This window comes from Bos indicus x Bos taurus, chromosome 19 (genome assembly GCF_003369695.1).
Source record: "Bos indicus x Bos taurus breed Angus x Brahman F1 hybrid chromosome 19, Bos_hybrid_MaternalHap_v2.0, whole genome shotgun sequence".
Taxonomy (NCBI): domain Eukaryota; kingdom Metazoa; phylum Chordata; class Mammalia; order Artiodactyla; family Bovidae; genus Bos; species Bos indicus x Bos taurus.
The window spans coordinates 24,598,203-24,613,463 of NC_040094.1; the positions used below are offsets into that span (position 1 = coordinate 24,598,203).

At 35.9% G+C, this 15,261-nt stretch overlaps 1 protein-coding gene across 2 annotated transcripts in view; it reads left to right on the forward strand.

The window, feature by feature from the left end:
• The window catches only part of PAFAH1B1 (platelet activating factor acetylhydrolase 1b regulatory subunit 1), a 67,530-nt gene that overhangs the window by 43,841 nt on the left and 8,428 nt on the right, over positions 1-15,261 (forward strand). For both annotated transcript variants that reach the window (XM_027519381.1, XM_027519382.1), the window contains exons 3-8: positions 5,643-5,727; positions 6,010-6,084; positions 6,962-7,168; positions 11,963-12,131; positions 14,049-14,151; positions 14,863-15,091. In XM_027519381.1, the coding sequence (XP_027375182.1) occupies positions 5,643-5,727; positions 6,010-6,084; positions 6,962-7,168; positions 11,963-12,131; positions 14,049-14,151; positions 14,863-15,091 (868 nt within the window). The remainder of the gene's footprint in view (positions 1-5,642; positions 5,728-6,009; positions 6,085-6,961; positions 7,169-11,962; positions 12,132-14,048; positions 14,152-14,862; positions 15,092-15,261) is intronic.

A 15,261-nucleotide genomic window follows, 5' to 3' on the forward strand; every position in this document is an offset into this window, starting at 1 on the left:
TCTGGGGCGGGGTTGTAGACTTTGTACATCATCAGTATGTTGTACTTCCCCCAATGATATCATACACATTTAAACTTCAGCTTTATTTACTGTAGTTTTGTTTATATTCCCTTTTTCTTTGATAATTCAGTATTATGATATTTTGGACCACCCCCAAGAAGTGCAAAAAAGCAAAATGGCTGTCTGAGGAGGTCTTACAAATAGCTGTGAAAAGAAGAGAATTGAAAAGCAAAGGAGAAAAGGAAAGATATACCTATTTGAATGCAGAGTTCCAAAGAATAGCAAGGAGAGATAAGAACGCCTTCCTCAGTGATCAGGGCAAAGAAGTAGAGGAAAACAATGGAATGAGAAAGACTAGAGATCTCTTTAAGAAAATTAGAGATACCAAGGGGAACATTTCATGCAAAGATGGGCACAATAAAGAACAGAAATGGTATGGACCTAACAGAAGCAGAAAATATTAAGAAGAGATTGCAAGAATACATAGAACTGTACAAAAAAGATCTTCACGACCCAGATAATCACGATGGTGAGATCACTCACCTATAGCCAGACATCCTGGAATGTGAAGTCAAGTGGGCTTTAGGAAGCATCACTACGAACAAAGCTAGTGGAGGTGATGGAATTCCAGTGGAGCTATTTCAAATCCTAAAAGATGATGCTGTGAAAGTGCTGCACTCAATATGCCAGCAAATTTGGAAAACTCAGCAGTGGCCACAGGACTGGAAAAGGTCAGTTTTCATTCCAATCCCTAAGAAAGGCAATGCCTAAGAATGCTCAAACTACCGCACAGTTGGACTCATCTCACACGCTAGTAAAGTAATGCTCAAAATTCTCCAAGCCAGGCTTCAGCAATACATGAACCATGAACTTCCACATGTTCAAGCTGGTTTTAGAAAAGGCAGAGGAACCAGAGATCAAATTGCCAACATCCTCTGGATCATCGAAAAAGCAAGAGAGTTGCAGGAAAACATCTACTTCTGCTTTATTGACTATACCAAAGCCTTTGACTGTGTCAATCACCACAAACTGGAAAATTCTGGAAAAGATGGGAGTAACCAGACCACCTAACCTGCCTCTTGAGAAATCTGTATGCAGGTCAGGAAGCAACGGTTAGAACGGGATATTGAACAACAGACTGGTTGCAAATAGGAAAAGGAATACCTCAGGGCTGTATATTGTCACCCTGCTTATTTAACTTATATACAGAGCACATCATGAGAAATGCTGGGCTGGAAGAAGCACAAGCTGGAATCAAGATTGCTGGGAGACATATCAGTAACCTCAGATGTGCAGATGTCACCAAACTTAAGGCAGAAAGTGAAGAGGAACTGAAGAGCCTCTTGATGAAAGTGAGAGAGGAGAGTGAAAAAGTTGGCTTAAAGCTCAACATTCAGAAAAGTAAGATCATGGCATCCGGTCCCATCACTTCATGGCAAATAGATGGGGAAACAGTGGAAACAGTGGCTGACTTTATCTTTCTGGGCTCCAAAATCACTGCAGATGGTGACTGCAAGTCATGAAAGTAAAAGACACTTACTCCTTGGAAGGAAAGTTATGACCAACCTAGACAGCATATTAAAAGGCAGAGACATTACTTTGCCAACAAAGGTGCATCTAGTCAAGGCTGTGGTTTTTCCAGTGGTCATGTATGGATGTGAGAGTTGGACTATAAGGAAAGCTGAGCATCAAAGAATTGATGCTTTTGAACTGTGGTGGAGAAGACTCTTGAGAGTCCCTTGGACTGCAAGGAGATCCAACCAGTCCATCCTAAAGGAGATCAGTCCTGAATATTCATTGGAAGGACTGATGCTGAAGCTGAAACTCTAATACTTTGGCCACGAAGAGCTGACTCATTTGAAAAGACCCTGATGCTGGGAAAGATTGAAGGCAAGAGGAGAAGGGGACGACAGAGGATGAGATGGCTGGATGGCATCACCAACTCAATGGAGATGAGTTTGTGTAAACTCTGGGAGTCTGTGATGGACAGGGAGGCCTGGTGTGCTGCTATCTATGGGGTTGTAAAGTGTCGAACACGACTGAGCGACTGAACTGAACTGCTGCTAAGTCTTTTCAGTCGTGTCCGACTCTGTGCGACCCCATAGACAGCAGCCACCAGACTGCCTCATCCCTGGGATTCTCCTGAATGCTGTGTAATAGCTCTCTTTTTCTAAACTGTTAAGTGTAAATATGGTTACTATTTAACTTTGATTGGATAGAGAACACATGCCTGATATTCTCAAGTCTCACTGCTCCTCCACAACTCCAGTATTTTACAGTCTTCATTTTAAGCCTAACTGTAGAGTGGGATACTTAGGCTACCTTAAGTTCTGAAGCTGTACTTGCTAAAGTCAACAGGGACCTCTGAATAGCCGGATTGCTTGAACACTTTTTAAACTATGTTTTACCTCTCTCAGATCTTTGTCACTGGTAGTGATTTCCATTTCTTTGAAACGTCCTTCTCCATTGGCTTGCTGACATCTCTTAATTCTTGTACTATAACAGGATTCTTCACTTTCTGATGGCTTCTGAAAAAGTTTGATATCTGTCAAGGTTCTGTCATTTACTTTCTACATTCCTTTGATCTTCCCATTATATACCTTCTTCTGAAGTGCCTTTCACCACTTATGGTTTGAAACACTGCTACCTATTTACCAGTTTTCCCAAATTCTTTCCTTACATCAAATCCAGCTCTTAAGCTTCTGATCTTTGCATTCAGTTACCTTCTTTATCATATATCTTTACTTAAATGTCTTATAGCCACTTCAGGTCAAAAGATTTAAAACTGAACTAATTATATTCCTGCCTCCCCCTTTTTTTGCCCCCCTCTTCTTCTCCTCTTCTGTCCAAGTAAATGTTATTACCATGTACCAAAAACTTGTGAATCAACTGTTTTCTCCCATGTCTCACTTTGTGTAGGCTGGTCAGAATACCCATCATTAAAAAGTCTACAAATAACAAATGCTGTAAAGAGTGTGGAGAAATTGAACCCTCCTACACTGTTGGTGGGAATGTAAGTTGGTGCAGCCACTATGGAAAACAGTATGGAGTTTCCCTTAACAGTAATTAAAAATAGAATTACTGTATAATCCAGCAGTCCTACTTCTGGTCATACACCTGGACAAAGCCATAATTCAAAAAGAGAGTACCCCTTTGTTCGTAGCAGCACTATTCACAAAAGCCAAAACATGGAAATACCCTGTCCATTCATCAGTAGATGAGTGAATAAAGAAGATGTGATACATATATACAATGTATTACTACTCCGTGATAAAAGAGAACAAAATAATGCCATTTGCAGAAACATGGATGCAACTAGAGATTATAATACTAAGTGAAATAAGTCAAAAAGAGAAAAACATTATATCACTTATATATGGAATCTAAAATTATGGTACAGATGAACCTATACACAAAACAGAAGCAGACTCACAGATCAGATTTGTGGTTGCCAAGAGCGAGAAGGGGAGGCAAAGAGATGAACTGCAACTTGGAGGTTGGTAAATGTAGACTGTTTCATTTAGAATGGATATATAACAAGGTCTAGTGTATAGCACTGGGAACTGTATCCAGTCTCCTGGGATAAAACATAGTGGGAAAGAATATTTTAAAAAAGAGGTGTGTGTGTGTATGTATTACTCAGTCACTATGCCGTACAGCAGAGATTGGTACAACATTATAAATCAGCTGTATTTGAATTTTTAAAAGTTTGTGTGTTGGACTTTTTAAATTGCAGTATAGATTCACTTTAAAAGCATTTATAAAGAAATTTAGTAAATGGAAGTATATGAAAATGGAACAGCTCCAGTTAAAGGAGGGAAGTGTAGTGTCCTACCCACTTGGCCAGGTTCTTCCCCACCTGCTCAGTAAAGATTGATTGGGATTATTATCCTAAATTGCTTCACTACCCGTTTTATGACCTTGAATGTATCAATCTCTCAATTATGTAATATAGGGGTTATACACTTTTCTACCTAACTTAACAGCATGGTTTTAGGATCAAAAGAGGCAGTGAATGCTGTTTTTTAGATTTAAAACTTTATAAAAAGTTTTTATACAAGTTATACGTTCTCACATAGGCCTGTCTTCCAAACACCATTACTTGGGGGGTTAGGTTTCAACAGAAGAATTTGTGGGGTATACAGGTAATCAGTCTGTAGCATCTTTTGACTTAAAGGTAAAGATGTTTGAAAAGCTTTGGCTATATGAATACTTACTGTAACATTATTTTAAATGTTGAAACACTGACAGGTTTTCAGTGTATTGAATGAAATGAACAGCTATGTGACTTGATTAAAGCATACATGGTGATGTGAATATATAGGCAAAGAGCATGATATGAGTGACCTGTGCTGACCTATGTTAGTATTAATCTCAAAATATTGGGATTTTTTTTTTAGTAAGGAAAAGGATATAGTTTCTTCTCCTTTTAATATTCTTACCTAGAGAAGTATCATCATTTATCTCTCTTTCCTTTACCATTAAGATAATAATTGCTATAATTTGCACATGTTACGTGTACATATTGTCTGTTATATGAGCTTCAGAATTGTAAGCTGTGTGTAGTGTGTTCAGGCAAAGTTCCAGCACTCAGGCTTGACTCTGAGGAAGGAGTAGAGCTGCGTAGGAACAGTGAATATTTACAAATACTACCTAAGATTTTGTAAACCCTTGACGTTTTTCCCTTTGTTGCCTGGAGAAGGAAATAAAGCTAAGTGATAGATAGATGTCTTTTAGTGTCTTTGTTTTCCTTACCATTTGGGATATTCTTACAAAGGGTCATTTATTTGTTGAAGGTTAGTTTGTTTGTAATATAGGCTTTGACAGCACAGTATTTGATGAAATTATTTTGGAGAGCCATTGCCTTCCTATTTGTATTACTTCAGAAGGCCCAAGTAGAACTGCTTGGAAATTACAAAGTAGTACTATTTACAGTTTCAGGTAAAGAATTTATTTCTGAATGAATCAAATTATCCATTAATAAAACAGGCCAGAAGGTACAGGCTTGTAAGAAGCACATACAGACTCACAATAATAATACTATACTTTCTTCAATCCCACGGCCCACAAATGTGATGTTCTAACCTTGTAATTCTAAATTAATTTCTCATTCTATGATACTGTACTGTTTGTAGCTTGTGCCTTTTTTCCACCCACTCTCATGGTTTAAAGTTGTCTCTAATATTAAAATGCTAATTATAATTTTACCAGAACAATTCTCCTTACAAAACTAAATTTCATTTGCTAGTCCTTGAGTTTCTGTAAGAATGACAAGTATTAAATAGTAAGGGAGGGCTAAGTGTAAACATGAACAAAATTGATTGTCACAGAGTGATAACTAGTTATATAAGCCAGGTCTTGATACAACTTGTAAGGTAAACAACACATTAGAAATATAACTAAAAGTTCAAGAATAGTATTAACAATCTTACGGATATGCTATGAAGGGTTAACTATTTTAGAGGCTTTTGTGGGGTTGGTGGTTCATTTTCTTATGAAATGCTTGTATAATTGGAAGGGTAATCCTCTTTAAAAAAAAAAAAAAAGAGTGTCTTAAGGTTTATGAGATTTAAAAAAAAAATACTTTCTTCAACATAGAAATTAGAATTTATTAAAAGTCATTTGAATTTATTGTCTTTCAGAAATCGAGCTATAGCAGATTATCTTCGTTCAAATGGCTACGAAGAAGCATATTCAGTTTTTAAAAAGGAAGCTGAATTAGATATGGTATGTTTGACTTTTTACAGTTACTCATGTAGTTGATGAGTAGATTTTATTGAAGTATTAGTAGTTAGCAGTCACCTCAGTTATTTAAAATCTTGTCATTTATTATGGTTTTACTTGGCACTAAACCTGAAATTCACCCACCAACACACACCTTCTTTGTATAATCAGATCATTTTAGTAATGTTTGGGCTTAGAGAGTGAATGGTGTGTATGGCTTGAGCTTTTGTATTTGAGCCCTTTTTTCTTTCTTTTTTTTTAAATCTACTTTTTTTTTCTCTCTAGAATGAAGAATTAGATAAGAAATATGCTGGTCTTTTGGAAAAAAAATGGACATCTGTTATTAGATTACAAAAGAAGGTAATGAAATCTTTTTCTTTTAGTTGTATTCAGAGTATTAAATATAAACTTTGAAAGTATCAACATAATAAATTTTTTTCTGCATTAGCAGTTATGTTAACCTTAAAAAGGTAAATAAAAATACATTTCTATGCATTATGACATATACAGACCATTGCTGATACATTGCTAACTTAGGCAAACAGGAGTACTGGCTGGGTTGAATGTAACATAGCCCTGACTTCAAGGAATTGGTACTGAAGAACCTATAGATGGGAAGAACACATGGAACCAATATGATGCTAGGAAAAGAGCACTAAAAGGTGCTCTTAGACGTTTCAATTTCTTCTCTGAGCTTTGATCTATTAAGTGAGGGCAATAAGTAATATTCTGGTCCTAAAATTTGTACTTTGAGTAGGCAAAGTTAGAATTAATAATGTTGTTATAACATGATTTAATCCATAAAAAGCCCTTAGTAGGAAAGTGCCTGGCACATAGATGTCAGTAGTGTTAGCTTTTATTATGAATATTCTGATTAACAGGTACAATGTAAACGAAGTTTGGAAAGAATTAACTAAGGGTGGCAGAGTTGGAAGGGATCAAGATAGGTTTCCTACTCTTCCTCGAGTTGTATGGAGCACCTTCCAGATTCTTCAAGTTAAGGGGTTCAGACACAATTGTATTGAGTTTTTCTCAATGTGCAGTTTTGTCACCCCACTAAGATTTTAGTGTTATGTAATATAGATAATTTTCAGTTAAATCTAACAAATGCTTTGTAAATTGCTAAAATTTTATTCTGCTTATATGGATGCAAAATAAAGGCAGTTTTAAAAAATACCCAATATACAATTTTTATCAGAATCTATCTGTGTATAACTGCTGTGTGTTCCTTCTTAAGGTTATGGAATTAGAATCAAAGTTAAATGAAGCAAAAGAAGAATTTACGTCGGGTGGACCTCTTGGTCAGAAAAGAGACCCAAAAGAATGGATTCCCCGTCCACCAGAAAAATATGCATTGAGTGGTCATAGGAGTCCAGTCACTCGAGTCATTTTCCATCCTGTGTTCAGTGTTATGGTCTCTGCTTCAGAGGATGCTACAATTAAGGTAGTTTTTCTTTCAAAATTGAAAGATGTACAATAGGATAATTGTTAAAAGCAACTTTAATGTTAATTTGAGAAAATTGGATGTCATCAGTTTAACATTGGACAATAATATGTCACCTAGTGCTTGGATAACTTGTCTTCTTGAAGACTGGAAGTGTAAGTATTTGCCTTATTTATAAGCAGGAGGAGAAGGGGATGACAGAGGACGAGATGGTTGGATGGCATCACCGACTCAATGGACATGGGTTTTGGTGGATTCCAGGAGTTGGTGATGGACAGGGAGGCCTGGTGTGCTGTGGTTCATGGGGTCACAAAGAGTTGGACACGACTGAGCGACTGAACTGAACTGATAAGCAGAAGTGATAGATGCAAATATAGGATTATAAAACTAGTAATTCAGGGGATAATATATTATGCAAAAGAATTCAATAGAGGACTTTTTTATCAGGAAAAAAGTTGTTTCTGTAGTTTCCTTTGATTCAGACACGATACAGTGACAGTTGTATAACCACATACAGAAAGATAAGTAAAACATGGTTTTAAAATTTTAAGTAGGTTTCTCTATCTAAAGATTATTTCAGATTAAGTTCTAGATTTTAACTTTGATTTGTAGAGGTATAGCTAAGAAAATGTGAGTAGATTGCCAAGATTGTTTTCATCATATAGCAACAGTCAGCATATAATGCAGGCATGACTTAAATATATGTACTTAACCTGTTCTTCAAATTAAACAGGTTGTATGTTTTCCTTTTGTGGTTTCTTTAGTCTCTAAATCAGTGGCTTCCTTCTTCCTGTGGGCTGGTGATCGATGGGGCATGCTGCCAAGTGATTTGAAGAGAGTCTTATATACATATTTGCATTACATGTTTCTGTAGGCCGAAATGACTACCTCTCCAATGCACTAATATGTTGCTATCTTTCAGATTATGTTGACATGTATTTAATTTATTAACTTCATGATAGTCTTGTCTACTAAAAACTGCACTCCTGTCATGAAGCATGGGGTTAAGATCGACTTGTCAAATAGATGGAAAGCTCAGTCTTAACCTTTCATTTTGCAGCAGTGGTATAAGAACATAAACAAAACTGCTAAGGTGCCATCTATTGGGTTAACTTTAAAACATTACAAATGGAAGTTTTAGAAGATTGATATATAACCATAACACATATCTCAACAACTACTAAAATTCTCTCTTCCATTTAGTCTTTATTTAATGTGTACACATGGCTGTTTTGTTAATGACAAGCATTTGTATTTATTACCTTTTTTGATTAAACTTATTTTAGAAATACTTTTCTTTTTTTCTGATGAAATCATCATTTTTTGTCATTTTTAATGACAGTATTTTAATTGCATCGTTTAAATATCTGAAACTATTTCTGGTTGTCACTTAGAATTAGTTCTTAAATATTAAGAAAAATAAACAGCAAACAAAACTGAAAAAATACCTTCAATTAGTAAAGCAGAGGATGGATTGATTTAGAGTTCAAACACGTATGATAAACAGTTTACATCTCAATAGAAAAAATGGACAATAGGACACAAACAGGTAATTCATAGAGTAAGGAAAAATAACCAACAGTAGAGCTTTGGCCTCATTACCAATAGTAGAAAATATTAGTCACTCAGTGATGTCCAACTCTTTGCGACCTCATGGATTGTAGCCCTCCAGGCGCCTCTGTCCGTGGATTTCTCAGCAGAACCAACAATAGAACTTTGGCCTCATTACTAAGAGTAGAAGAAATGTAAATTAAAATAGATGTCAAATCTAGCAAGCTGTTTTACTTTTTATTTTTTACTTATTTTTGATTTTGTCTGTGCTGGGTGGTCATTGCTGTGCTGGCTTTTCTTCAGTGGTGGCAGACAGGAGGTGCTTGCCAGTTGCGGGCGTGGTGCGGGCTCCTCACTGGCGGCTTCTCTTGCCGTGGGGTGCAGGCTGCAGCAGTTGCGGCATGTGTGCTCAGTGGTCGCAGCTCCCAGGCTCTAGAGCACAGGCTAGTCGTGGCGCATGGACTTAGTTGGCGCCACAGGCTGTGGAATCTTCCTGGATCAGGGATCAAACCTGTGTCTCTTGAATTGGCAGGTGGATTCTTGACAACTGAGCCACCAGGGAGGCCCCCAATATTTTACTTTTTAAATGAGAATTCCCAGTTGTGGTAAGAATTTGATGAAGCAGGCGTTGTCATTACATTTGATACAGTCTTACAGGAGAACAGTTTTAGCAGAATATATGAAGGGCTAAAAAACGTAGTTTTTGACTCAAAATTCTTTTTCAACCATCACTGTCTTACCTAAGTATTGCAGAATGAGGATGGATATTTTTCAACATTCAAAGGTTTTCACTATAACGTTTTCTATAGTAATGAAAAAAATTGCCTTTTGTTTAGAAAATAATAGGAATTACTTCTAAAAGAACGTTTGCTATTAAGTTTTTAATGGCATGGAAAAATTCTTATGATAAGACACAAAGGGAAAAACAGTTTAATGACGTATACACAGGCACTGTACTTTTTTTAAAAAGAGCATAGAAAAAATGGAAAAATCATGCCATTGGTAGGATAGTGGATATTTTTATTGCCTTTATATCAGTACATTATAGATTTTTTTATCATGAGCATTTATTTTATAATCATACAAAAGGTAAATATCCAGTAGAGAAAAAATTGATTATCTTTAATTCCTGACATTTATAAACATTATATTACCATGTTTGCTTACCATTTATGAAGAGACATGGTTCTGGGTATATTTATTAATATTTTAGAGGAAGATGCTTCAGTGTTCTTTAATGAATGCAGGAAACAAAGTTAACTGAAATGGAAGTGAACTTCAAGGTCACACCTATCGTCAGAATGTATTCACCTGAACTCTTGGTGTTGAAACAATTAGATATCAAAATGGGTAAAGATAATATTAAAAAAAAAAATAACACCTGTCGACTGATACAATAACATTCATGAACATAAATGCAAAATCCTTAACAAATTATAAGCAAATTGAATCCAGCAGTTCATAAAAGGGGTAATTAGTATGTCATAACCAGGTAGGTTTTATCCCAAAATGCAAGATTGGTTCGATATTTAAAAATTAATTGGTGTGATATATCATATCAGTTAAAAAAGCATAATAGGTTCAGGAAAAGCATGATAAAAACTCAACAAGCTAGGGAGGGAGCTTCCATAGACTGATAAAAGGTAAAGGTATCTGGTAAACCCACAGTGGGCAAAATATTAATACTTAATGGTGGAAAGCAGTTCTTCCCCCTTGAGTTCAGGGATCAATGACTACTTAAATCCATGTTTGTATTAGAGTGGCTAGCCAATGCAGTAGAGAAGAAATAAAAGGAATACAGATTGGAAAGGAAGAAATATTACCTGCAAATGTTACTTGCAGATAACATGATTTTCTGTGTAGAAAATCCCAAGGATTCTTCAGAAATTTGCTAGAACTATGACTGAATTTAAACAGAATGCCAAGATATAAGGTCAATATATAAAAAGTATTTCTATAAACTAGAATAATTGAAAATTGAAATTCTAAAATGCCATGATAACATCAAAAACCCCTCCAGTATAGTTAAGAATACATTAAAGAAAAAAGAAGAGAAGGAAATGGCAACCCACTCCAGTGTTCTTGCCTGGAGAATCCCAGGGACAGGGGAGCCTGGTGGGCTGCCGTCTATGGGGTCACACAGAGTCGGACACGACTGAAGCGACTTAGCAATAGCAGCAAAGAAAAAAAAATACATTAACAAACTGTGAAAAAAGCTAAACATACAGTAATCACTTCAGTGTGGAAGTAGTTGAACATGTAAATGGTAAAATTTTTATGTGTTTATTTTGGGGGGCATACATAAATTTTCTATAAAAGAAATGTTTTTAGAGGATTTTTTGTGTGCATTTTTTTGCATAGTTGTATAATTTTGTGGGTTTTTTTTAATGTAACATTATTGTATACATGCCATAGATTCCTTATATCTGTGTGGCAGTCTCCCTAATATTGGATGTTTAAATTGTTTCTAGATTTCAAAATGCATTTTCTAAGTTTCTTTAAATTGGTTGAAATACACCCTATCGCAGATACATTTTATTATGGTAAGAATGGAATCAGCTGTTTGATTTTAGAGCACGTACGTAATTAGTGTTAATTACAGACTTAAGACTAGCATTTGACCACCAGAATAGAAGTTCAGTGTGTTCTTGAGATGTGTTTATAATAATAATTATTCTTGATCATTATTTTTATCATCTTAGAAAAATTCTTTAAAAATGTGACTGTGGCTCAGTGCTTTTACATGAAAATGACCATATGCTTCTGTTAATCTGCTATTTAAAGACAGTTACATCTTGGGAAGTCTTTCCTTGGCTGCTTAGATGTCTGAGCTCTGCTTGTCTAGTAGAATTGGGTATTCCTTCATCATTCCCTTAATACTCTACATATAAATTCATGTCAGGCTCCTGAATTTTTTTTTCTATTTTTGGTACTTATATTTACTTTTTAACTTGTCTGTTGCCTGCTGTCAGGCTGAGACGGGACTCTGATCTGTGGCAGTCACTAGCACGATTAGATAATATGGTGGATACTTAATAAATGTGGTTTTAGAGGTTTATTTAATAATCGTTTTTCTCTATAGAGAAAAGATCAATTTATGCTTGAAGATGTGATGATTCTAAGACAGTTATCCTTTGTTACTTGCTTGGTTAGTCAGTATAGCGCCAGACTGACCTGCCAAGTGCAAATGTGAAGTGAGAAAGGAATGATGTGATGCTAACCGATTTTCTGTTCACTTGACAGGTGTGGGATTATGAGACTGGAGATTTTGAACGAACTCTTAAGGGGCATACAGACTCTGTACAGGATATTTCATTCGACCACAGTGGCAAGCTTCTGGCTTCATGTTCTGCAGATATGACCATTAAGCTATGGGATTTTCAGGGCTTTGAATGCATCAGAACCATGCATGGTAAGCGGTAGAGGATAGCATTTGATATTGGTTTCTAACATAGTATTGCAGAGGGGAGAAGGATAATGTTTTCTAACAGTGTGCAGGTTCCCTTCATTCAGTCCTTACTGTGTCAGTGGAGGAGCATATGATATAGATAATCCATGGATAGTCATGGTCATTGAGAGTTGTCTCTGTTTCGAGGTTTTAAGTATCTCTTTGTGCTTGCGTGCTCAGTCGCTTTAGTTGTATCCGAGTCTTTGCAACCCTGTGGACTGGAACCCACCAGGCTTCTCTGTCCATGGGATTCTCCAGGCAAAAATACTGGAATAGGTTGCCATTTCCTTCTCTAGGGGCTCTTCCCGACCCAGGGTTTGAATCTGCGTCTCTTGTGTCTTCTGCATGGCAGGTGGATTCTTTACCACTGAGCCACTTGGGAAGTGTCTCTTAGTGGTTATAAAATACTTATTTTCACAAATATTTTTGGATGAGAAAAACTGCTAGGGCATCTATCCGTTCTTCAGAAAAAGAGAAAATGAAGTTACTGAGGTTTTTTTCTTTCTGTTTTTCATTTTTCTCATTTGGGAAACTGAAGTTAGAGAGTAGATACAGTAAAAGCTGGAACCCAGGTTCCCTTGCTCACTTTTTAATATCCCACATACACTGTAGTCTCATTGTTATCTTCTCCTTGTCCTAGAGACTTTTTTCTGAAGCAGTTTGGCTTTCTGGAAAGAGCATGGGCTTTGAAATCAGATACCTGGATTCCGAGTCCTACTTGTTTACTTATGGCATTAGGAAATTTTAACCTCTTTAATCTGTAAGGTTAATAAAACTTAAGTATTAAATTAAAAATTGAAGCCATAAGGCTTGTGAGGATAAAATGAGGTTGTATGCTTGAATCATCTGGTTTGGTACCTGGTACATAGGAGGTGGTCACTAAATAAGGATTTTTGTTTTTTAAAACATGATGAAATATGGATGTTTGGATTTTATATAAGGATTTTATATTAACTGTGTTAATAATAAACTATTTTTAAATACATTATCCAGTGATGTTAGCATATGAGAAAGCTATGCAATCACCTAGATGGTGTAATTTGAATAGTATGCCCCCCCCTCCCCAATTTAAGTGCATTAGGGAAGTTTACCAGTTAAAGGAGTTTTATTGAATCCTTTTGTAAAATCTATTTGTTTTGTGAGGTAGCCTGTGTCTTATTGCTCTGACTTAAAGAGTTCTTTCCAATCGTTGTATATTCCTTTAAATGATGTGATACTGAAGAGAATATTCTGGGGCTTTTTTTTTGCCATAGGATAGCTGACTAGCATTTTGAATGATGTATTTTATTTTATTTTTTGCTCCTGTGCACATCAACACAAAAAGCTTTCAACCACTAGTTTCTACATAGAGCCAAATGCCCATTTTTCTTATCCATTCTGTTCATCTCTGTAAATCTTATTTCTATTTTATATCTTAGAATAGCAACCATGGAAATTTTTTTTTTGTTTTGCTTTTTAGTGCTCAAAAACATCCGGTGTATTAATATATTCAAATGCTGATGGTACCGATTACCTATGATTTTAACACATTATTGGCTGGGGGGTATTTGCAGAAATGAACACCGTATGGTGTTAATAGGTCTCCAGTTAATAATATGTTAAAACAAACAAAAAAAAAAAGGTTAAAACAGTTGTGCAGGTTGAAATGTAAATTGAGCTGGCTACTTATTTCATTGTGAATTGTTTTATTAGTTACTAATTCCTTAACAGTCCATTACATTTTTGTGTAAATCCAAGTTTCTTATCAAATTTATATGAACTCCATTGTATTTAAAGTAGCTGTGATACTTGAAATCCCGTGATGAAATCTCATGGTAAATTAAGGCTTAATTGCTCTTGGTGATATATTGTTTAATATATTAACTGTGTTTTGTGTTTTAGGCCATGACCACAATGTTTCTTCAGTAGCCATCATGCCCAATGGAGATCATATAGTGTCTGCCTCAAGGGATAAAACTATAAAAATGTGGGAAGTGCAAACTGGGTAAGTAGATTGAGTTGAAAAGGCATCAGCTTAAAGAAATAATATTCAACAAAAAATCCAAAACTATGTTCTGACTGTTCTCCTAAATTTGGCTGTAACCCAGAATGATTACCATGACAGTTACATTTTAAAACTTAAGTTTTAATCTTTAAATGTCTACCCTAAAGGAACAGAGAAATTACGGAAGAAACTCTATATCCTTGAGAGCCATTTTCTATGTAATGGCTTATTTTCTCTGTGGTCTTCTTTTAGGTGATCTCTCTGAGTTGAATTAAAATGTAAATAACATTTGTGCAGGTATGCCCCATTAGGCTTAATTTGGTTGTGCTTAGAATTACATGACTGTTATAATAAAACCTTAACCTACTGGTTTTGTCCAGATTAGTAAAGAGCATGCCTTTTCCCCAACATGGCTAGAAATATTTTTGTTAGGTTTACTGTGTGTGCTTAGTTAAAAGATTATATTTCTCTCTATTTTTTTCCTTCTAGATTTTGATAGCTCTTTAATGATATTTCCATCAGCTTATTTTAACTGATGTTTGACTTTCCAGCCTGTCTCCCTCTTTTATTAACCAGGAATGTACGTGTATTCTGTTGACTTGCATATGATGCCAGTTCTCTTCGTTCCAGTGCATAGCTAGTTTTGTATTGCTTCTGGGAAGGGCCCCAATGATTGCCCTTCACAGTGTAAATTATTATGTATTTTTACAGCTACTGTGTGAAGACATTCACAGGACACAGAGAATGGGTACGTATGGTGCGGCCAAATCAAGACGGCACTCTGATAGCCAGCTGTTCCAATGACCAGACTGTGCGTGTATGGGTCGTAGCAACAAAGGAATGCAAGGCTGAGCTTCGAGAACATGAGCATGTGGTAGAATGCATTTCCTGGGCTCCTGAAAGCTCATATTCTTCCATCTCTGAAGCAACAGGATCTGAGGTACTATATGATTTGTGTTATTTCATGATTTTGTGGCTGTTATTATTTGAGAACCTTAAATGACCTTCCCCGAAATCTGTTTCATGCCATTAATGCGTTATAAAATCTGCATCCAGAATTCTGAGTCTTGAAATTCTTTCCAACTTGCAGATAGATGTGTTTATATTTTT